The sequence below is a fragment of the Jaculus jaculus genome, chromosome 9, assembly GCF_020740685.1.
Source record: "Jaculus jaculus isolate mJacJac1 chromosome 9, mJacJac1.mat.Y.cur, whole genome shotgun sequence".
Taxonomy (NCBI): Eukaryota; Metazoa; Chordata; class Mammalia; order Rodentia; family Dipodidae; genus Jaculus; species Jaculus jaculus.
In genome coordinates, this window is record NC_059110.1 from 89420856 (window position 1) to 89444609 (window position 23754).

Sequence of the window (23754 nt, forward strand, 5' to 3'; positions counted from 1 at the left end):
TGAAGAAAGACGATTTTGAGTGCTCTGCCTTTCCTTAGGCCCCTTCTCTCTCTTCTGCTTCTCCTCTGCACACACAAGGAGGCATCCCTATCTGCTGACAGCCCTGTGAAATAGCAGAGATATGCTGAGCTGGGGAGGAAGCCGCTGGCCCAGGGCCTGGCTACTGGGACACAAAGAAGAAGTTCTGTGTTTGGAAAAGTACAGGCTGAACAGGTGACCCCACACAGTCCCTGTGGGAAGCCCTTGTGCCCTCAGAGACTGATCAGAATAAACACGAACTGTGTTTACTGTCCCAGTTCCCAAAGCCAAGGGTAAGGAAGGTGCTAAAACCTTTTAGGGGCTTAGTAGGGCTGTGGGTCAGAAACTCTTAGTTTCCCTTTCTCTCCGTATCTTGCTTTTCTTTCCCTTTCTAGCTCATGCGTTCTTCTTGTCTCCTTCTTTTAGCCCCTTTAATTTTTTTTTAAAAGTTGATTTATTTATTTAAGAGAGCGCAAGAGAGAGAATGGGCACGCCAGGGCCTCCAGCTGCTGCAAATGAACTCCAGATGCATGTGCCACCTTATGCATCTGGCATATATGGGTCCCGGGGAATCAAACCTCGGTCCTTTGGCTTTGCAGGCCTTAACCAACTATTAAGCCATCTCTTCAGCCCCCTTTAATTTTTTGTTTTCCGAGGTAGGGTCTCACTCTAGTCCAAGCTGACCTGGAATTCACTATGGAGTCTCAGGGTGGCCTTGAACTCACAGCAATCCTCCTACCTCTGCCTCCTGAGTGCTGGTATTAAAGGCATGCACCACCATGCCCGGCCCCCTTTAATTTTTTTAAATATCTGTTTTATTTTATTTTTTGTTTTAAGAGAGAGAGAATGGGTGTGCCAGGACCTCTAGCAAACAAACTACAGATGCATGCACCACTGTATGCATCTGGCCTAAATGGGTTCTGGGGAAACGAAACTGGGTCCTTAGGCTTCACAGGCAAGCACCTTAAACACTGAATTATCTCTCCAGTCCAAAAATTTTTTATGAGGTTGTGGGGAGAGAATTGGCATTCCAGAGCCTCTAGCCATTGCAGTTTAACTCCAGATGCATGCACAACTTTGTGTGCAAGCATCACCTTGTACATCTAGCTTAAGTGAGTTCTGGGGAGCGGAACCCGGGTCCTTAGGTTTGCAGGCAACTGCCTTAACCACTAAGCCATCTCTTCAGCCCCTCCAGCCCAAATTTTAATCCTGTTTTGTTTTGTTTGAGGTAGGGTCTCACTCTAGCCCAGGCTGACCTGCAATTCACTATGTATTCCCAGGGTAGCCTTGAACTCATGGCAATCCTTCTACGTCTGCCTCCTAAATGCTGGGATTAAAGGCGTACACCATCACGCCTGACTAATCCTCATTTTTCTTTTCTGTTTCTTTTCAATTTTTTAAAATTATTTTTATTTATTTATTAGAGACAGAGAGAGGGAAAGAGAGAGAGAGTGAGTGAGTGAGAATGGGTATGCCAAGGCCTCTATCTATGGCAAATGAACTCCAACACATGCACCACCATGTGCATCTGGCTTATGTGGTACCTGGAGAAACTAACCTGGGTCCTGAGGCTTCGAGGCAAGTGTCTTAACCACTAAGCCATCTCTCCAGCCCTTCATTTTTTTTTTTTTTTTTTTGTTAATTCTGGCAACAACTCCATCTTTACACACATGTCCTTTTACTGTTCCCTCTAGCAGGATGGCACTGGCATGACCATCTTCCTTAGCCCTCTTGTTTCCCTTGCAGCTCTATCAGCTGAGAGTGGCTGTGGCAAGAGGTGACCTATCACTGAGGAGCTGGATGGCTGCTTGAACCTCTGAGTTCCTGGAAATATTCCTGGTTGCACAACCCTGCAACCACCATTTGCCCTGGAATGAACTCAGTCAAGATTGAAGATGTGGTATAGCCTCCTGCTTCCTAGGCTCCTTTCTGTTCTCTCTTTCCAGCCTTCGCTGGCTGTAGAGCTGTTACAGAGATGAATTCTATCTCTTCATACACACTCAGACTCGGAAGTCCTGAAGGCCCGGAACTTTCTCACATCTGAAGTAGAGACATTGCAAACTGGGTGTGGTGGTGCATGTCTGTAATCCCAGCACTAGGGAGGTTGAGGCAGAAAAAGTAACATGAGTTAAAGGTCAGCCTTGGCTATACAGTGAGTTCAAGGCCAGCCTGAGCTACCAAGGGAGATACTACCTCAAAAAATAAATAAATAATGCTAGGTGTAGTGGTGCATGTCTTTAATCTCAGCACTTGGGAGTCAGAGGTAGGTGGATTGCTGTGAGTTCGAGGCCATCCTGAGATGACATAGTGAATTCCAGGTCAGCCTGGGCTAGAGCGAGACACTACCTCAAAAAAGAAAAGAAAAAGAAAACGAAAGAAAAAAAGAGAGAAGCAACAGAAAAGCATTGCAATGAAAAGAGACCCATAGTAGCAGCATCATAGAAGTGGCATATTAAAAAAAAGAAAGAAAGAAAAATTTAATTTGCATCTAATCATGAGGAAATTATCAGATAAGTCTAAATCTACATTTGTTACATGCTGCTAAACCAGTAGCCTGGACTTTTTAAAATTTGAAATCATGGAAGATAAAATAGTCTAGAAACTTAATGATTAAAGGAAACCAAGGCTGGATACGGGTGTCAGCATAATCTCAGGCAGGAAGATCAGAAGTTCAAGGCCAACCTTGGCTCATAGCAAATTGAAGGCTAGCCTTGACTACCTGTCTCAAATAAAAAAGACTAAGACATGGTAATCAGAGGCAACTCAGGATTCATGATTGGATCCTGGATTTAAAAAGTGAAAAAACAGCTGAAATGGACATAGTTGAGATTGGAGAGATTAGACTATGGATATGTACTAGTTAGCAGTATCGTAAAATTGTCATAATCATGATGTACCTATATAGGAGAATGTTCCCATTCTTGGGACATACATCTCAAAGGAAAATGGAATGATGTCTATAGCCATTCTTAAATGGTTCAACAACAAAAAGTATGTGTATATATGTATATGAATAGAATGTATGTGTCTATATATCTTTATATACAGAGAGAGCACACCACTGTGAAAAATATTAGCAACTGATGAATCTAAATGGATTATAGATGAGCATTTATTTTCTTAATAGTGAAAATTTTATATAGATTTGAAAGTTTTCATATTAAAAAGTTGAAAAAAATAAAAACATTCACTTTCATTCTTGAAAGGCAATGATTTTCTGCATAAGTAAAAAATGCTCCTGAAGGCCAGACATGGGGGTGCACACCTTTAGTCCCAGCACTCGGGAGGCAGAGGTAAGAGGACTGCTGTGAGGCCACCCTGAAACTACATAGTGAATTTCAGGTCAGCCTGGCCTAGAGCAAGACCTTACCTCAAAAAAAAATACATATATATGTATATGTCCATATATATATGTATGTACACACATGCATACATATACTCCCAAGTGGGGAAGAGGCTGGAAAGATAGTTCAGCAGTTAAAGGCACTTGCTTGCAAAGCCTAATGGCCTGGGTTTGATTCCCCAGTACCCATGTAAAGCCAGACTCACAAAGTGGCACATATGATGAGTTTGTTTGCTGTACCAGGAGGCCCTAATACACCCATACACAAACACAGACACACACACACACATACACACTATATAATCATATATTCTCTATTTCAAATAAATAAAATATTTATTTATTTTTCCCTTTCAGTCTTATTTTATTCAATTCTTTTTTTTCTTTCCAATTTTATTTTATTAACAACTTCCGTGATTATAAAAAATATCCCATGGTAATGCCCTTCCACCCCTCCCACTTTCCCCTTTGAAACTCCATTCTCCATCGTATTCCCAACCCCTCTCAATCTAAAATAATATTTTTAAAATATGCTCCTGCTGAGCATGGTAGCACATGCCTTTAATCTGACCACTTGGAAGACAGAGGTAGGAGGATTGCTGTGAGTTCTAGGCCAGCCTGAGACAACATAGTAAATTCCAGGTCAACTTGGGCTAAAGTGAGACCCTACCTTGAAAAAAAAGTTAAAATATGCGCCTAGGGTTCCTGGGCATGGTGGTATCTCAGCCCTCATGAAGCTGATGTAGGAGGATTGCTGTGAATTTGAGGCTAGCCTGGCTACAGAGTGGCCTCTAGGTCAGCCTGGGCTAGAGTAAGACTCTTCCTCCAAAAAAAAAAAAAAAAAAAAGCCAGGAATGGTGGCGCACGCCTTTAATCCCAGCACTCGGGAGGCAAAGGTAGGAGGATCGCAATGAGTTCGAGGCCATCCTGAGACTCCATAGTGAATTCCAGGTCAGCCTGAGCTTCAGTGAGATTCTACCTCGCAAAAAAAAAAAAAAAAAAAAAAAAAAAACCACCAAGAGCCAGGTATGGTGGCGCATGCCTTTAATTCCAGCATTTGGGAACCAAAGGTAGGAGGATTGCTGTGAGTTTGAGGCCACCCTGAAACTGCATAATGAATTCCAGGTCGGCCTGAGCCAGAGTGAGACCTTATCTTGAAAAGCAAAAACAAACAAAAAAAAGGGGGGGGGGGCTGTAAAGATGGCTTAGTGGTTAAGGTGCTTGCTTGCAAAGGCAAAGAACCCAGGTTTGATTCCCCAGAACCCACATAAGCCACATACACAAGGTGGCACATGCATCTGGAGTTTGCTTGCAGCAGCTGAAGGCCCGGGAACGCCCATTCTCTCTCTTTCTCTCTCTCTCTACCTGCCTATTTCTGTCTTTCAAACAAATAAATAAAAATAAAAACAACAGGGTTAGAAAGATGGCTTAGCAGTTAAAGCACTTACTTGAAAAGTCTAAGGACCCAGGTTTGATTCCCCAGTACCCACATAAACCAGATGCACAAGGTGGCACATGCATCTGGAGTTTGTTTGCAGTGGCTACAAGCCCATTCTCTATCTGCCTCTTTCTCCCTCTCTCTCTCAAATAAATAAAAGAAATTAAAATATTAAACAACAACAACAAAAGGTATACCTACAGTCGCAGCTAGTTGGGAGGCTGAGGCAAAATCACTTGAGCCCAAGAGTTTGAGATTAGCCTGGGTAACACTCTGAGACCTTGTCTCAGAGCTCCTGGGAGGGGGTGGGTGGTTGCTCAGTGGTCAAGTGTGCATTTAATGTTGAGAGTAATGGACAAAGAAGGAGGTGCTTGGGTAAACATACTTACCAAAACAGAAATAAAAAAGATTTAATAAATTACACTTCAAGAGAAACAAATTTAGCTAGAGAATTCTCTGGGTGAGACAATCACCTTCCCCAGAAAAGGAAAGAGAGTTCTTTATAATAGGCAAAGTGCCATTTGTGTGGGGTAGATAAGTGGACATCTTACTATCTTGTTAAGTAGTAAATTTTACCACACCAGTTGTCTTTCATGAGGTTGACCACTCATGGTTCTTAGGAGTTAGGCTAAATATGTGTATAAGACATTGAAAGTTATAGCCGGGCGTAGTGGCACACGCCTTTAATCCCAACACTCGGGAGGCAGAGGTAGGAGGATCACCATGAGGTCAAGGCCACCCTGAAACTACATAGTGAATTCCAGGTCAGACTGAGCTAGAGTGAGACCCTACCTTGAGAAACTAAAAAAAAAAAAAAAAAAAAGACATTGGAAGTTGGATTGGAGAAGAGATGGTTCAGTGGCTAAGGCACTTACCTGCATAGCCTAATGACTTGGGTTTAATTCCCCAGTGCCCACATAAGGCAGATGCACAGTAGCTCATGTAGCTAGAATTTTCAGAGCGTTGGAGGCCCTGACATGACCATTCTCTTTGTCTCCCTTCTGTCTCATTCTCTCTGTGCTTGCAAATAATAAATAATTTTTTTTTAAAAAAAAAAAAAGAAAGTCGTTGGGGTCAGGCTCTCAATAGTCAGTGTGGGAATTTTACTTTTATTTTTAGCCTGTTTTTCCTCTACACTTCGCATACTTGAGGCTCTGAGTTCAATCCACAGCACCTAAACAAATAATCGGATACATTTAAAAATTGTTCCTGGGAAAGTGCCATCTTTGTGCGCATTTGAGAAGAAATAGAAACCTAGATAACAGAAACAATGCCTGCCTTGCTCCTCACAGTGCTCTGGAAGGAAAGAGGCCAATTGAGGTGACCACAGGGCAGAGTGCCATCTGTTCAGCTTTGCCACTAACTGAAGACAACTGAAAAATTTACTTCTGCAACTGTTTGCCTGAGTTTTTGTTTTTAAAATGAGGAATTTGAAACTCACTGTAAATAACAAGTATTTCTGGCTAGTACTCAAGTGCTGGGCTAGTGCCAAGCCTAGGATAGGCAGGAATTGGATCATGTGGTCCTGCTCTTACAGCTCACAGCCTGCAGGGGGGGCAGCAGCTCCACCCTGGCCGCTCAATGAGGCCTGCTCAGAAAGGAGAGCTCACCCTTTGTGTGAGTCTGTGGCAACACATCAACCTTGATTCAATTTTTTTGCCCCCTTCCCTTAGAGGCAGAGTCTCAGTCTACTCCAGGCTCACCTGGAAGTCATTCTATAGTCTCAGACTGGCCTCGAACTCACAGTGCTCTTCCAACCTCTGCTTGGATGAAAGGCAGGCACCCATACACCCTGCTGAACCCACCAATCCTAATGGAAAAGACAGGGGAGTGGCCTCCAGAAACTGTCTCAGAAGTTGAAACCTCCAAGGTCAATGAAGGTTAGTGAAAGGGCGAGGAAAGCACTTTAAACTAAGGAAAGAAAATGCTCAAAGGCCTCAGGATGGGAAAGAGGAACAGAACGAAATCTCAAATGGCTGACATGTTCAGAAACACAGATGGCCAAGGTCCCTGCACTGTGATTCTTTCTTTCATTTCAAGGGATATACAGAGGTATATTGAGTGATCTAACCTTGTTTCACTTAAAACTCACAAGCCAGATGTGGTGGTGGCATGCACCTTTAATCCCAGCACCGGGGAGGCAAAAGTAGGAGGATCGCTGTGAGTTGGAGGAATTCACTCTGCAGTCTCAGGGTGGCCTTGAACTCACAGCAATCCTCCTACTTCTGCCTCCCAAGTGCTGGGATTAAAGGTGTGCACCACCATGCCCAGCCTCTGAGAGATTTTTCTGAGACAAGGTCTCGCTGTAGTCCAGGTTGACCTGGAACTCTCTCTAGTCTTTGCTGGCCTCAGAGTAAGGGTGATCCCCCTACCTCAACTTAAGTGCTAGGATTACAGGCACAAACCACCTTACCTGGTTTTTGTTTTGACACAGGGTCTCATATAACACAGGCTGGCTTCAAACCCACTATAGAGCCAAATATGGCTTTGAACTTTTGATCATCCTGCCTATTTCTCCCAAGTGCTGGGATTACAGGCAGGCACCATCATTCCTGCCACTATTCTTTGAATTTATTTAATAATGTGTGTGTGTGTGTGAGAGAGAGAGAGAGAGAGAGAGAGAGAAAGAGAGAGAGAGAGAGAGAATGTCTTGCTAGAGCCTCTAACTACTGCAGTCCAACTCCAGAGGCATGCACCACCTTTTGTATCTGGCTTTACATGGATACTGGAGAGTCGAACCTGGGTCTTCTGGCTTGGCAGGCAAGCGCCCTGACCAACAAGCCATCTCTCCAGCCCCTGTGATTTTTTTTTTTTATAGGACTTTTCTTGAGTCTCCCAATTGGGGAGCAAATAAGATATTGGATATTTCTTTTCTGAGCGAAGTTCCACTGGGAGGTGGATCCTTTCTAGCTCCCAAAGCACCGTGGACAGGACTGATTCAGCACCTTGCAGGACATGTATTAAGGGTCACTTCTGCCATTCTGGACACCTGTGAGCTGTGCTGGGTGCTGGGAAGGAGGAAACCAGTGCAGTTCTACCAGCAGGAACTTGCAGCCTGGAGAGGAAGAAAAGGAAGCAAGCAGACACAGAGATAGATGCTGAAGAAGGGAAAGACTTCTAGAAGGGAGTGCCCCTCAGAGAAGTAGAGAGGATTGCACATACAAGAAGTGAAGTCTCCATGAGACCTGAGGCCTGGGTTGGTTTCTGTCGTCTTTGATCATCCAAGATACCAGGATGTCTTTTTTTAAATCTCCTTCTGCCCTTTCTTTCTTTCTTTCTTTTTTTTTTTTTTTTTTGAGGTAGGGTTTCACTGTAACCAGGCTGACCTGAAATTCACTCTGTAGTCTCAGGGTGGCTTTGAACTCATGGCAATCCTACCTCTGCCTACCAAGTGCTGGGATTAAAGGAATGTGCCACCACGACCTGGGTTTTTTAAAAGATTTTTATTTATTTATTTATTTATTAGAGTGAGAATGGGTGTGCCAGGGCCTCTACCCCTGCAAATGAAATCCAGGCGCATGCACTACCCTGTGCATCTGGATTACATGATACCTTGGAGAATCAAACCTGGGTCCTTAGGCTTCACAAGCATTCTTAACTGCTAAGCCATCTCTCCAGCCCTTGTTTTTTTTTTTTTTAATTTTGTTGTTTATTTTTATTTATTTATTTGAGAGCGACAGCGAGAGAGAAATAGGCAAAGAGAGAGAGAGAATGGGCGCTCCAGAGCCTCCTGCCACTGTAAACGAACTCCAGACCAGTGCGCCCCCTTGTGCATCTGGTTTATGTGGGTACTGGGGAATGGAGTCTCAAACTGGGGTCCTTAGGCTAGAGTGAGACCTTAAGTCGAAAAAAAGTATCAAAATAAGATTATGACTGAAAAAAAAAAAGATTACGGCTGATATGTTAGCTTTTCATTAATTAATTAACTTGAAATACAGAGGGAATGAGAATGAACATGCCAAGGCCCCTTGCTATTGCAAACAAACTCCAGACACATATGCCACTTTGTGCTTCTGGCTTTATGTGGGTACTGAGGAGTTGAACACAGGCCAGTAGGTTTTGTAAGCAGTACCTTTAACCACTGAGCATATCCCCAACCCGAGTCAGCTTAAAATTTTTTTTTTTGAATTTAATCTAATTTTTTGGGGGGTGTGGGGGCTTCAAGGTATGGTCTCAGTCTAGCTCACGCTGACCTAGAATTCACTTTGTAGTCTCAGGCTGTCCTCAAACTCAAGATGATCCTCCTACCTCTGCCTCCTGAGTGCTGGGGCTAAGGGCATGCACCGCAATGCCCAGCTATGTGTATTTTTATTTTTTCCCCGAGGTAGGGGCTCACTGTAGCCCAAGTTGACTTGTTATTCACTATGTAGTCACAGGGTGTCCTTGAACCCACAGCGATGCTCCTACCTCTGCCATCTGAGTGCACATGGAGGTACATGCATCTGAAGTTCGTTTGCAGTGTCTAGAGGCCCCGGTGTGCCCATTCTCTCTCTCTCTGACTCGAATAAATAATAAAATCGTTCTTAAAAAGGTAGCTGAAAGATTACAAATAATTTATAGGTCCCATTCCCAACACCACACACACACACACAAATATCTCACAATGCATTGCTATGTAGAGTTTTTTTGTTGTTGTTGCTTTTGTTTGCATGCATGTCATTAAGTATTCAACAAGATGTGTCACATCCTTATAAATCGTTTCTGAACGAAACTTCTTTCCTTCCAAAAGTTGCCGGAGATGCGCGTTAGCGGGAGTGTCTGGGGCATCAGCCAGCTCCGAGCGGCTTGCAGCGAGCTGATGTCGCCGGGGGGTGCCGGGTGGCTGAGCGGGGGCAGCTCCGTTCCGGAAAGGGCGCAGATCCGGATGCGCGGAGGTCGAGGGCGGGGCCGGCGGCTTCCGCGTCCCCGCGGCCTGCAGGGCGGCATGGCGGGCGCGGGATGCAACCCGGCCATCCCGGTGTGGCTGAACGAGGAGGACTTGAACTGCATCATCTGTCACGGGCTCCTGGACTGGCCCGCCACGCTGCCCTGCGGCCACAACTTCTGCCGCGGCTGCCTGAGGCACCTGCGCGCCGCCGGCCACGGCTGGGCCTGCCCGACCTGCCGTGAGGACTGGCCGCGGCCGCCGCCGCTGAGGAAGAACACGCAGCTGCAGGCGCTCGTGGACAAGTACGCATGCGCGGCGCGGGAGCTGGACGCCGGCCCCGAGCCCGCGCCGGGCCACGCGCACGCACACGCGCATGCGCACCAGCCGCCGCCGGTAGGCAGGGCCGTGCCGCCGCGCCCTCTTTCCCCCCTCCTCCTCCGTCGGTCCTGCTTCTGCCGGACTCTCGCTTACTCTCAGGGGAATCCATGGACATTTCAGAATAAAGGGGCGGGGAAGCCGGGCGTGGTGGAATATTCCAGCCCTGGGGAAGTTGAGGCCGGAGGATCACCAAGTTTCCCATAGCAAGATCCTAAAATCTCGAAAACCAGCACACAAGCAAACAAAATAAATAAAAGTAAAATCGAAAGCCCATCAACGTGGGTACAGTGCCTCATTGTGTCCCCCCCCCCGGTCTTTTTGTGGGGGTTTTCTAAAATTTATTGTGATTGAATATGTGTATACCATAACGTGTTCTGTTTTAAAACTTTTTTTAATGTGTGTGTGCGGGGGGTGGGGGGGAGGGGTTCGAAGTAGGGTCTCACTCTAGCCCAGGCCGACCTGGAATTTACTATGTGTTCTCAGGGTGTCCTTGAACTCATAGCGATTCTCCTACCTCTGCCTCCCGAGTGCTGGGATTAAAGGCGTGTGCCACAAAGCCAGGACTTTTAATGATTGTTAAGTGTGCAGTTCATTTACCTTAGCTGTATTTCCAGTATAGTGCAAAATTTCCGGAATGTTTACATCTCTGCCAAATAGGAACTCTGTGCCCACTAAGCAATGGCTCCATTTCTTTCCCTCCAGCTCCTGGCCATGTCTAATGAATTTACTTTCTGGCTCTAAACGTACCTGCTATAGGAGGTTTCATGTAAGAGGACTCAATTCATGTTCCTGTGTGTCTGGCTTCTTTCACTTAACCAGCTTTGCAGGATTGATTCATGTCCTATGTATCAGAACTTCCTTTGTATGCTAAATTATATTGTGTGTGGATATGCCACCATTGACAGTGTGTGTATGTGTGATCCTATGTGTACCGACAGGCTCACGTGTGTGGGGGTACATGTGCATATGTGTGTGGACCTGTTTTTGATTTTTTTTTTCAAGGTAGGGTCTCCATCCAACCCAGGCTGATGTGAATTCACTCTGTAATCTCAAATTGGCCTCAAACTCATGGTGATCCTCCTGCCTCAGGTTTCTACTATCTCTGCCTCCCAAGGGCTGGGATTAAAGGCATGTGCCTTTTTCATGCCCAGCCACGTCTACTTTTTTTTTTTTTTTTTTTTGGTCTGTTTTTTTCCAAGGTAGGGTCTCACTCTAGCTCAGACTGGCCTGAAATTCAGTGTGTAGTTTTTGCGTGGCCTTGAACTCACAGAAATCCTCCCACCCCTACCTCCCCAGTGCTGGGATTAAAGGCGTGCGCCACCATGCCCGGCCCACATCAGCTTTTTTGATAGTACCATGGTGTTTATGACTCTCATCTACATCATAGTTGTTGCTGGGTCCAGTTTTATGGAACCAGGAACCCAGCTTTGTGTTTAAGGTGGTTTTAGTGGTGTGTGCAATATATTCTCACCTATGTGCCTATGTGGTACCCTGTATGTGTGCCTGTGGTGGTTGGGGGGAGGGTAAGTGGAATGCCAGGTGCACGGTTGTACCACTATGCTTATTTGAGCCCAGAGTGTCTGGCTGATCTGAGATTTTGCCAGATTTTTTTTTTTTTCCCCACAAACTCTAGCAATTCCTGGGTCTCTACTTCCTTAAAGGATTGGAGTCACAGACAGGTGTGGCCAGGCCCATCCATTTCTTTTGGTCCTGGGGATAGAACTCCAGCATTCTCTCAGGCCCCTTCAGGCCCTCACACTTGCACAGAAAGCACTCTTAAGATCTGAGCCTTTTCCAGCCCCAGCTTTGCTCTGTTGAAGGCGGCAGTACCAAAGAGCACCATGGAAGCCATCCAGGGGCTGACAGGACTGGTGGAACAGCTTGTGGACACGGTCAAGAGACTTCAGAGGCAGAGATGCAGCTTGGAACCTGGACTGGACAATGAATTGGGCATCCTGGGCAAGGTAGGTTCCTCTGGGAGGTTCCTCTGGTGAGGGAGGGAGCAGAGCAGGAGAGACAGCTTCCAACCAGAGCAATCTGAATGCAGGATGCAGTAAGTTTCAATTTTTTTTTTAATATTTTTTTAAATCTTTGTTTATTTTTATTTATTTGAGAGGGACAGACAGAGAGAGAAAGAGGCAGAGAGAGAGATAGATAGACGGACAGACAGAGAATGGGGCACGCCAGGGCCTCCAGTCACTGCAGACAAACTCCAGATACACACAATACCTTGTGCATCTGGCTTACACAGGTCCTGGGAAATTGAGCCTCGAACTGGGGTTCTTTCGCTTCACGAGTAAGTTTCAGTTTCTAAAAATCTATTTTAACCCGGGTATGTGGTACACACCTTTAATTCCAGCACTCGGGAGACAGAGGTAGGAAGATCACTGTGAGTTCGAGGCCACTCTGAGATTACAGAGTTAATTCCGGGGTCAGCCTGGGCTAGTGCAAGACCCTTCCTTGAAAAGCAAAATAAATAAATAAATAAGTACATATTTATTTATTTAATATATGTACATATTTATTTGTTTATGAGAAATAAAGAGGCAGGAAGGGGGTCAGAGAATGGGTGTACCAGGGCCTCTGACCACTACAAATGAACTCCCGATGCATGTGCCACCTTGTGCATCTGGCTTTTTATGTGAGTACTGGGGAATTGAACCTGGATCCTAAAGCTTTGTAGGCAAGTGCCTTAATGACTGGGCCATCTCTCCAGCTCCAAGTTTCAATTTTTAACCATTCTCTTTACTATCAAAAATGAATAATCAGTTCTTTAGCATGCTGGAGGTGAGTTATGGAAGCTTGAAGTAGACTGGATTGGTAGGACCCATCCTTACTGCTCCACCTATTCAGCTGTCTCTAAAACCATCCATGAGCTTCAGGTAAATCCAGATATCCTACCTCTTACATTCAGTGACCTTTTTTTTTGTTGTTGTTGTTTTTTGTTTTTCGAAGTAGGGTCTCACTCTAGCCCAGGCTGACCTGGAATTCACTATGGAATCTCAGGGTGGCCTCAAACTCACGGCGATCCTCCTACTTCTGCCTCCCGAGGGCTGAGATTAAAGGCGTGCGCCACCATGCCCGGCTCAATGACCTTTTTTTTGAGGTAGAGTCTTGCTCTAGTCCAGGGTGGCCTCAAACTCACAGTGATCCCTGATCCTCCTACACTGTGCACTATTAATCAAGTACTCTACCAATGAACTATATCCCCTTCCCACCCCCTGTGCCCTTAGTTTTTTACCTTAAAAAAATTAATTTATTTGAGAGAGAGAATGGGCGTACCAGGGCCTCTAGACACTGCAAACGAACTCCAGACACATGTGCCACATTATGCATCTGGCGTACATGGGTCCTGGGAAATCGAACCTGGGTCTTTGGCTTTCCAGGCAAGTGCCTTAACTGCTAAGCCATCTCTCCAGGACCCCCCCCCTTTTTTATTTTTGAGTTAGGGTCTTATTCCATGCCAGGCTGACCTGGAATTCACTGTGTAACTCACTCTGCCCTTGAACACATAGCAATCCTCCTACCTGTCCTACCAAATGCTGAGATTACAGGTGTGAGCCACCATATCCAGCTAGGAGGCTTTTTTTTCAAGGTAGGGTTTTGCTCTAGTTAAGGCTGACCTGCAATTCACTATGTAGTCTTAGGCTGGCCTCAAACTCACAACAGTCCTCCTACCTCTGCCTTCTGAGTGCTAGGACTAAAAGTGTGTGCCACCACACCTGGCTGAGGCTATTCTTTTTTTTTTTTTTTTTTTTTGAGGGGGGTATATGTGTGTTTATTGTGTGTGTATGTATGCATGCACATATGCAGGCAGGCATACCTGTTTGCATGCATGTGGAAGCCAGAAATCGATGTCATGTATATTCCTCAGTTGTTGTCTTTATTTAATGAAACGGGGTGTTCCACTTGAACTCATAGCTCACCAATTCAGGTAGCCTAGCAGAGATCCCCAGTCTCTGACCCCTGAGCACTGGGATGACAGGTACACCATTATGTCCCCCAACCCCGGGATACATATGAAACACGCACACATACTGGCACACATACCACACATATGCCAAAACAAACAGAAAAAATAACCACTCTACTATTTTTTAAATATTTTTCATATCATATCTATTTATTTATTTATTTGAGAGGCAGAGAGAGAGAGAGGGAGAGAGAATGGGTGAACCAGGGCCTCTAGACACTGCAAATAAACTCCAGACACATGCACCACCTTGTGCATCTGGCTTATGTGGGTACTGGGGAGTCAAACCTGGACCCTTAAGCTTTACAAGCAGGTGCCTTAACCACTAAGCCATCACTCCAGCCCAATTTTATTTATTTATTTATTTATTGGTTTTTGAGGTAGGGTCTCACTCTAGCCCAGGCTGACCTGGAATCCACTCTGTATTCTCAGGCTGACTTTGAACTCAACAGCAATCCTATCTTTGCTTCCTGAGTGCTGGGATTAAAAGTGTGCACCACCATGCCCAGACCAATGTTTTTTATACTATTATTATTATTCCAAATTGTTTTCAAGGTATTTTCACAACTCAGTTTTTTTTTTTTCTCCAACCCTAATTTTATTTATTTATTTGCAAATAGAGAGACAGAAATGAAAGGGTACACCAGGGCCTAATGCCACTCCAAGTGAACTCCAGACACATGCACTGCTTTGTGCATCTGGCTTTATGTGGGTACTAGGGAATCAAACCTGGGTCCTTAGGCCTTACAGGCAAGCCCCTTCACTGCTGAGCCATCTCTCTAGCCCTATGTTACAACTCAGCTTTTAAAATTTTTTTGAAAGAAAGAGAATGGAGAGAAAATTGGTGTGCCAGGGCCTCCAGCCACTGCAAACGAACTCCAGATAAATGCACCACCTTGTGCATCTGGCTTTACGTGGTTACTGGGTAACCAAACTCTTTCCTTAGGCTTTGCAGGCAAGCACCTTAACTGGTAAGCCATCTCTCTAGCCTCCCCCCCACCCCAAGCAAACCTTTAGACACAAAATTGTGCTGGAGAGATGGCTTAGCGGTTAAGGTGCTTGCTTGTGCAGCCTAAAGACCCAGGTTCACCTTCCCTGAAACCATGTAAGCTAGATGCATGTGGTGGCTGGTGGCTAATGTGTCTGGAATCGAACTGAGGTCCTTTGGTTTTGCAGGCAAGCGCCCTAACCAGTAAGCCATCTCTCCAGCCCTGTCATTTATTTATTTATTTATTTATTAGAGTCAAAGAGAGAGAGCAAGAGTAAGAATAGGTGCACCAGGCTTCCAGCCATTGCCAACAAACTCCAAACATGTGCACCCTTTGTGCATCTGGCTAAAGTGGGTCCTGGTGAATTGAACCTGGGTCCTTTGGCTTTGCAGCAAGCACCTTAACCACTAGGCCATCCCTTCAGCCCTTTTTTTTTTGAAATATTTTTTGAGGGGGTGGAGGGATGGCTTAGTAGTTAAGGCCCTTGCCTGCCAAGCCTAAGAACCCATGTTCAACTATTCAGATCCCACACAAGCCAGATGCACAGGGTGACACAAGTGCTCAAGGTTGCACATGTGCACATGGTGGCGCACGTGTCTAGAGTTTGATTAGAGTGGCTGGAGGCCCTGACATGCCAATTATCTCTCTCGCTCTAGTTCTCACTCTCTTGCTCTCATTAAAAAAAAGAAAGGAAGGAAGGAAGAAAGAAAGAAAAAGAAGGCCAGTCTGTTGGGCTTGCCTCTGAAGTTTTTTTTTGTTTATTATTATTAGAGAGAGAAAGAGAGAGAGAAAATGGGCACATCAGGGCCTCTAACCACTGCAAATGAACTCCAGATGCATGCACCACCATGTGCATCTGGCTTACATGGGTTCTGAGGAATCAAACCTGTGTCCTTAGGCTTTGCAGGCAAGCGCCTTAACCACTAGGCAATCTCTCCAGCCCTTTGTTATTTTATGGTTTATCAATAGGCTGCTGCTTCTGTGGACAATACTTCTTTGGTTTCTCCAAAGCTAACAACTTCCAACACATCTGAGGAGAAAATGATAAATATTCTTCATAATCTAGAAGAAATTCAGGAAAAATTGCAAGGGTACAACACATGGAAAGTGGCTTCTGAGGAGCAAACCCTGGGTGAGTTGATTTTGTTTGGTGGAAAAGAATTAAATAAGGAAGTTGAGTGGAAATGGCCAAGCGCTTCATGGCTTTCTTCCTGGAGGACAAGATCCTCAGCGTGGCTACTTTTTGGTTATGCCATTTTGGGTCCAGTAGGTGGGGGCTGAGGTATGTTTGTTACTGATTCTGTTCTGGGATCTGGCTCAAGGTGTGCTGTATATGAGGTCCTGAATAGAGTAGAACTTATTATTATTATTTTGGATTTTTAAGGCAAGGCCTTTCTCTAGCCCACACTGACCTGGAATTAGTCTCAGGCTAGCCTAGAACTCACAGCTATCCTCCTTCCTCCTACCTCAGCTTCCTGAGTGCTGGGATTAAAGGCATGTACCATCATGCCTGGCCCTTTTTTTTTTTTTTTTTTTTTTTTTTTTTGAGGTAGGGTCTCACTCTGGTCCAAGCTGACCTGGAATTAACTCTGTCATCTCAGGGTGGCCTTGAACTCATGGCAATCCTCCTACCTCTGCCTCCTGAGTGCTGGGATTAAAGGCATGCGCCACCACACCCGGCTCCTTTTTTTTTTTCCTTTTCCCTTAATTTTTTTTTTTTTTTTTTTTTTAGTTTATTTGAGAGAGAGACAGAGGCCAACAGAGAGAGTAAGAATGGGTACACCAGGATCTCTTGCCACTTTGTGCTTCTGGCTTTACATGAGTACTGGGGAATCGAACCTAGGCTGTCAGACTTTGCAAGCAAGCACCTTTAACCACTGAACCATCTCTCCAGCCCTTTACCATGGTTTTTTTTTTTTTTTTTTTGGAGGTAGAGTCTCACTGTAGTCCAGGCTGTCTTGGAACTCTCTCCACAGTCCCCAGGTGGCCTTGAACTCACAGTGATCCTCCTACCCCTGCTGTCCAAGTGCTGGGATTAAAGGTGTGCACCCCCATGCCCTGCTGTCTACTACATTTTCCACACTTGGCTTTTTCTTCCCTAGACCAGATCATTCATTTAGTTTTTCAAGGTAGGGTCTCACTCTGGCTCAGGATGACCTGAAATTCACTATGTAGTCTCAGGGTGGCTTCAAACTCACGGCGATCCTCCTACCTCTGCCTCCTGAATGCTGGAATTAAAAGCATGCGCCACCATGCCTGACTCTCTACCACATTTTGATTGGCCATTTATTCACTATGGATAGTTGAGTTGTTTCAGTAATCACCTGAATTTTGAGAATGGCTCTGAAGTTTAGCTCTCCTGTTCTCATGTCCTAACTTGCCACAGCCCACAGTCTACCCCAGACAGTCTTTTATCTTAGTTTGTGTTAGATCTTTGTTTTATGCTGAGGTCAGTTCAACATACAAATAGGGGAGAATTTCTTTTTTTCTTTCTTTCTTTCTTTCTTTCTTTCTTTCTTTCTTTCTTTCTTTATTTATTTATTTATTTATTTGAGAGTGACAGACACAGAGAGAAAGGCAGATAAAGGGAGAGAGAGAATGGGTGCGCCACAGCTTCCAGCCTCTGCAAACGAACTCCAGATGCATGCGCCCCCTTGTGCATCTGGCTAACGTGGGACCTGGGGAACCGAGCCTCGAACCGGGGTCCTGAGGCTTCACAGGCAAGCGCTTAACCACTAAGCCATCTCTCCAGCCCTAGGGGAGAATTTCATCTTAGATGTCAACACTGTATGGTGCCCTTCACTTTCTTTGCTCCTGCCCACCATGGTCATGGCAACCTAGAATATATAGCTGCTTTATGTTAATACTTAAAACTCTGGTCCAGAGAGATGACTTAGCAGTTAAGGCACTTGCCAGCAAAGCCTAAGGACCCAGGGTCAGTTCCCCATTTCCCACGTAAACCAGATGCACAAGATGGCACATGTGTCTGAAGTTCATTTGTAGTGGCTAGAGGCCCTGACATGTCCATTTGCTGTTTCTCTCTCTCAAATAAATAATAAATAAATTAAAGTAAAATACTTAAAACTCTGATACATTGAGAAGGAGTTGGAGATGTTAGCCGTTGAGATGAACCTTACACCAACTCAGGTTACCTGGTTCATATCACAATAGTTTAAGATGTTGACATTTTGGTAATGAGTATTTTGGGATTGGAGTGCTGTAATCCCCATGGATTGTAGCTGTTAGTTAATTTATTTGGTAAATGTGCATCAAATACTTGTTATATAGAGAGCTAACATGGGGCTTGGTGCTTAGAATACAGAGATGAGCAAGAACCCTGCCTGCAAGAAACTTAGGGAAACACTGAAAAAGCTCATAGTGAAAACATGAAACTGGGTGGACTGGCCTGGTGGTACTGCCTGATTCATCCCCAACACTCAGAAATGTGCCAGTGACAGGAATGCAAGGCATGTGCCAGATGGTGACAGTTGGATACTTTTAGTTTACCTCAAATTTTTTTTTCTTTTTAGCCAGGTGTGGTGGAGCACGCCTTTAATCCCAGCACTCCGGAGGCAGAGGTAGGAGGATCACAGTGATTTCTAGGCCACTTTGAGACTACATAGTGAATTCTAGGTCAGCCTGAGCAAGAGTAAGACCCCACCTTGAACCTCCCCCCCCAAAAAAAAAAAACAACCAAATTAAGGCTACTGAAATAGATGAAACCAGATTGAATTATTTTATTTATTATTTATTTATTTATTTGAGAGAGAGAGAGAGAATGAACACACCGGGGACTCCAGCCACTGCAGACGAACTCCAGACATATGTGCCACCTTGTGCATCTGGCTTACATGATTCCTGGCGAATCAAACCTGGGCCCTTTGGCTTTCTAGGCAAGTACTTTAACTGCTTAGGCACCTGTCGAGCTGATCTGGAATTGACTATATAGTCTCAGGCTGGCCTTGGACTCATGGTGATCCTCCTACCTCTGTGCTGGGACTAAAGGCATGAGCCACCATGCCTGGCAAAAAATATTTTTATATGTTTATTTGAGAAAGAGAGATGGGGAGAAAGAGGCAGAGAGAAAGTGAATGTGAGTACACCAAGGTGTCCTGTCACTGCAAACGAACTATGGATGTGTGCACCACTTTGTGCATCTGGCTTTACGTGGGTATTGGGGAATTGAACCCAGGCCATTAGGCTTTGCAAACAAGTGCCTTTAACTGCTGAACCATCTCTCCACCCCAGTTTACCTTTTCTAAAGGGACATTTTTCTGCCCATTTTTTTAAATTCCTTAGTGGATCACCTCAAAGCTCTGCCTTCCTCATCACACTTGCCAGACCAGAGATGCCCTGCACCCAACAGAGCCTCTCAGTTTGCCCCATGTAAGTATGAAATGCACTTAAAACTTGGCTTCAGCCTGCTATAGAAAAGAGCAGTGAGCTTGTGCTATGTTCACCTCCTTGCTATGGGGCCCACTCCCTGGCTCTCCACACTTGGCTCTTTGTTCCCTAGACCAGATCATTCAACATGGGGAGCTGAGGACAAAGGAAAAGATTCCCAAATTCCACGCTCAGCTAGATCCTTGAGCACTTAGATTCCAAGCGGCCTGTGGGAATCTATGTTAGGGCCACCAGTGAAAACCACCTGCTTGTTCCCCCACCTGCTGTCCCAGTCTGGGTGGTCCTTAACCCTATGCATCCCAGAGTCCTGAGCTTGACTCCCAGCAGTTCTGCTCAATAGCTATGCAAGCTTGGACAAGTCACTTCACTTCTTTTTTTAAAAAAAACATTTTATTTATTTATTTGACAGAGAAAGAGGGAGAGGGAGAGGGAGAGGGAGAGGGAGAGGGAGAGAGAGAGAGAGAGAGAGAGAGAGAGAGAGGGAGAGGAGAGAATGGGCCCACCAGGGCCTACAGCCACTGCAAATGAATTCCATATGCATGCGCCACCTTGTGCATCTGGTTAATGTGGGTCCTGGGGAATCGAACCTGTGTCCTTTTGGCTTTGCAGAAAAACACCTTAACCGCTAAGCCTTCCCTCCAGCCCATCACTTCACTTCTTAAGGCTTCAGTTCCCTTATGTATAAAATGGAGATAATAAGAGCACTTCTCTTAGGGAATTACCAAAGGGTTACATGAGTATGTGTGTATAAAATACCTGGATTCAAGTATTATAAGTCATTTTTTCATTCACTCAATTGAAAACAGTAGGAGTTGTGGGTGTGGCTCAGTCCAAGGTCCCTGGTTTGATCCCTGGTATGAGAGAGAGGAGACAGAGGGACTATTATATACAAATGAATAAGACATGGACCTTCATCAGAAAGCTTAAGTTTATATTAATATTTTATTTTTATTTATTTGAGAGGGAGAGAGAATGGGTGTGCCAGGCCTCTAGCAGTTTCAAACAAAGTCCAGACTCAAGTGCCACCTTAGGCATCTGGCTTATGTGGGTCCTGGGGAATTGAACCTGGGTCCTTTGGCTTTGCAGGCAAGCACTTTAACTGCCTGGCCTCCAGCTTGAAGTTTTTTGTTTGTTTGTTTGTTTGTTTTGTTTTTCAAGGTAGGGTCTTACTCTGGTACAGGCTGACCTGGAATTAACTATGTAGTCTCAGGGTGGCCTTGACCTCTCTTGATGATCCTCCCACCTATGCCTCCCAAGTGCTGGGATTAAAGGCATGTCCACCACACCTGGCCAGCTTGAAGTTTTAACTGTAGAGACAGTAAGAGCCATGGTTATACTCTGAAAGCACTGAGTGTTGAGAAAATCAAGAGATGACTTTGCACATGGGTGAGACTCAGAAATAGCTTCCTGAGAGATGTCTGGGTGTGGTGGCACATGCCTTTAATCCCAGCACTCAAAAAGCTGAAGTAGGAGGATCGCTGTGGATTTGAGGCCAGACTGAGATTACATAGTGAATTCCAGGCCAGCCTGGGCTAGAGCAAGATCCTACCCCCAAAAAACAAAACAAGCTGAGCATGGTGGCACATGCCTTTAATCCAAGCACTCTGGAGGCAGAGGTGGGAGGATTTCTGTGAGTTCAAGGCCACCCTGAGAGTACATAGTGAATTTCAGGTCAGCCTGACTAGAACAAGACCTTTCCTCAAAAAACTTAAAAAAAAAAAAATCAAGGCAGGAATGGAAAATAATACAACATCCATCAAGGTTATATACAGAAAACTACAAGTATACATACCAATTATAATGTTTATAGGGACAATACATCACCCTAGAAGATAATAGTGCTACTTTTTACTATTGGGTGAATAGTCTGATTTGCCATGTTCTGTGGTATTGATTTTTTCTCCCAGGGGCCATCAATCCAACCTTTGACTTGAAGAGCCTCTCCTGTAGTCTGGAGGTGTCCAAGGATTGCCAGAGGGTGACCGTGTCTCCCCGCCCACAGCCCTATCCCTGGAGTTGTGAGAGGTTTTCAGTCAGCCAGGTCTTATGTTCCCAGGCCTTCTCTTCTGGAAGGCAGTACTGGGAAGTGGACACTAGGTGTTGCAACTGCTGGGCTGTTGGCGTGGCTTCCTGGAGCATGAACCGAGACAAGATGCTGGGAAGGACTACGGACTCCTGGTGTATAGAGTGGAGGGGGACTGGCCAGTTCTCTGCATGGGCCATGGGCAAGAAAACTGACCTTGATTCCAGTAAACCTGGGATTGTGGGCGTCTTGCTGGACCTTGAATTTGGGAAGCTTGTCTTCTACTCAGTGGCCAATCAAGAGAGGCTCCTGTATGAGTGTGAGATCTCTGCTTCCTCTCCTGTGCACCCTGCCTTTTGGCTATATGGCTTAAATCCTGGAAACTCCCTGGTCATAGGGCGAATAAAGGCATAAAGGTCTCCCAGTGGCTGGAACAGTGGGTTCCTGGTTTCTGTCTTGGGTGGTGACACCACCCTACTTATGGAAGTTGGACATGGTAGCAACATTCTTGTAACCCCAGCAGTTGGGAGGTGGAAGCAGGAGAGTAATTGCAAGTTTGAGGCATGTGTGGCCTACCTAGTGAGTTCAAGTGTAGCTTGGGCTATGTGGTGAGACTGTATCTCAAAAAAAAAAAAAAAAAAAAGCCACTTTTGAAGTTAATTCTTTTATGCAGTGCAGGATTAACTAAACAGGCTTGATTTCTTTGAACCCTTCATGTGTCAAAGAAAAGACTGGCCTTTCCCTGGCTCCTGGGAGATGACCTCTAGGCCTTTGATATAGCCTATCTAATAAAAGTGACTTGGAAGCCAGGCATGGTGGCACGTTCCTTTAATTCCAGCACTTGGGAGGCAGCGGTTGGAGGATCATCTGAGTTCAAGGTGAGCCTGAGACTAATTCAGGTCAGTTTGGACTGAAGGAACCCCAAGATGGGGACCCCACGCTCTGCCCGGATATGGCGACACCCCAAATCACTCACGAGAAGCAGTCTTGATGCAAACTGCAAGAGGATTTTATTCCAAGCGCACTGGGGCCCACAGTCGTACACCGCACAGGGCTAGAGGACTGCAGAGCCCCGAATGCAGGAACGGGACAGTTTTTACAGGGTTTCTAACAAAGCCTGTGCATTAGACCAATCATTTTTTTAACATCAGGAGCCCGCAGGGTGCGAGCCAGTCAGTTTGTGCCACTCCATAGTTTCTAAGACAATTAGTTTAATTTGTTCAAGCCCCTCGTGGACCAATCAGTCTCTTATGACCTTGGTGGTTAGCATTTGTGCAGGTCCTTGGGTGGGAGTAGCAGAGTGTGGTATCAGTCTCTTATGACCTTGGAGGTCAGCATTTGCACAGGTCCTTGGGTGGGGGTACCAGAGTGTGGTATCAGTCTCCTATGACCTTGGTGGTCTGAGGCAGGCTGCTACGGCTTATGGTGCGGGCTACTAAGGCTTACAGTGTGGGCTATTAAGGCTTTTGGTGCAGGCTATTTACAGAAACCAAATAAGTGGTTCACTTCATTACTCATTTCCCATCCTTGAGGGCTATCTCATGCCCTTTTTACCTAGTTTTATATTAGGAGCGGGCTCTGATATAATGAGAAGAGGGATTCTTACTTGCTTCCAACAGAGAGTAAAGCCTGGAGTTTGAGGTATGCAGGGGCCCGCTTAAGCTCCCTTTGGAGCGTGATAGTATTTCTGGGCTTCTGAATTCTTGGGCCTTTCAGGACTAGAGTGAGACTCTACCTCAAAAAACAAGAAAAAAAAAAGAAAAGAAAAAAAAAAAGTGACTTGGTTTACTTGGCCCTTTGGACCATTTGGTACCCTGTGGTCTCAGTAGGAGCTGGAGTCTCAGTCAGCCTTGTGGGCGCTGAGGCAGGCCTTCATGCCCAAGCCCCAGTTAAAGGCCCTGGACACCACAGCCCGGGTGAGCTTCCCTAGCTGGCACAACACCATATATACTGCTGTACACCACATGTCACTGCTGGAGGATGGAGCACGGCCCTCACGACTCCTGGGCGGGGACAGGTAGGCACTCTCCTGGAGCCTGACTTGTGAGCCCTTTCCTGCTGCCGGCTTCATTCTGTGGCTTTTCGGTGTAATAAACTGAAATCAGGAGCTTCGTCGAGTTCAGTGAGTCCTTGTACTGATCTTTGAGTCTGACAGTAGTGACCGTAGGGACCCAGAAACAGAAGGGGCATGGGTCACTTATCAACTGTTGTGTGAGAATAGTCCTGTGGACTTAGTGGTTTGAAATAATACACAGGGAGCTGGGTGCGGTGACGCACACCTTTAATCCCAGCACTAGGGAGGCAGAGGTAGGAGGATCGCC

The 23754-nt window shown here is 45.5% G+C and overlaps 2 protein-coding genes across 5 annotated transcripts in view; both read left to right on the forward strand.

Annotated features, from left to right (window-relative positions):
- Adap2 (ArfGAP with dual PH domains 2) overlaps positions 1-2194 on the forward strand; it is a 36622-nt gene extending 34428 nt beyond the window's left edge. For all 3 annotated transcript variants that reach the window (XM_045159059.1, XM_045159060.1, XM_045159062.1), the window contains one exon: positions 1765-2194. In XM_045159059.1, the coding sequence (XP_045014994.1) occupies positions 1765-1799 (35 nt within the window). In that variant the 3' untranslated portion in view covers positions 1800-2194. The remainder of the gene's footprint in view (positions 1-1764) is intronic.
- A 7526-nt stretch (positions 2195-9720) lies between these two features.
- Positions 9721-22242, forward strand: Rnf135 (ring finger protein 135). 2 transcript variants are annotated; one of them, XM_045158867.1, is made up of 5 exons: positions 9721-10059; positions 11865-12008; positions 15976-16138; positions 19306-19392; positions 21318-22242. In XM_045158867.1, the coding sequence occupies exons 1-5, from the start codon at positions 9724-9726 to the stop codon at positions 21845-21847; spliced, it is 1260 nt and encodes a 419-aa protein (XP_045014802.1). In that variant the 5' UTR covers positions 9721-9723; the 3' UTR covers positions 21848-22242. The 2 variants fall into 2 exon arrangements, with proteins under 2 accessions (XP_045014802.1, XP_045014803.1); XM_045158868.1 differs by lacking the exon at positions 9721-10059 and adding an exon at positions 10605-10810.
- Positions 22243-23754: the final 1512 nt, after the last annotated feature.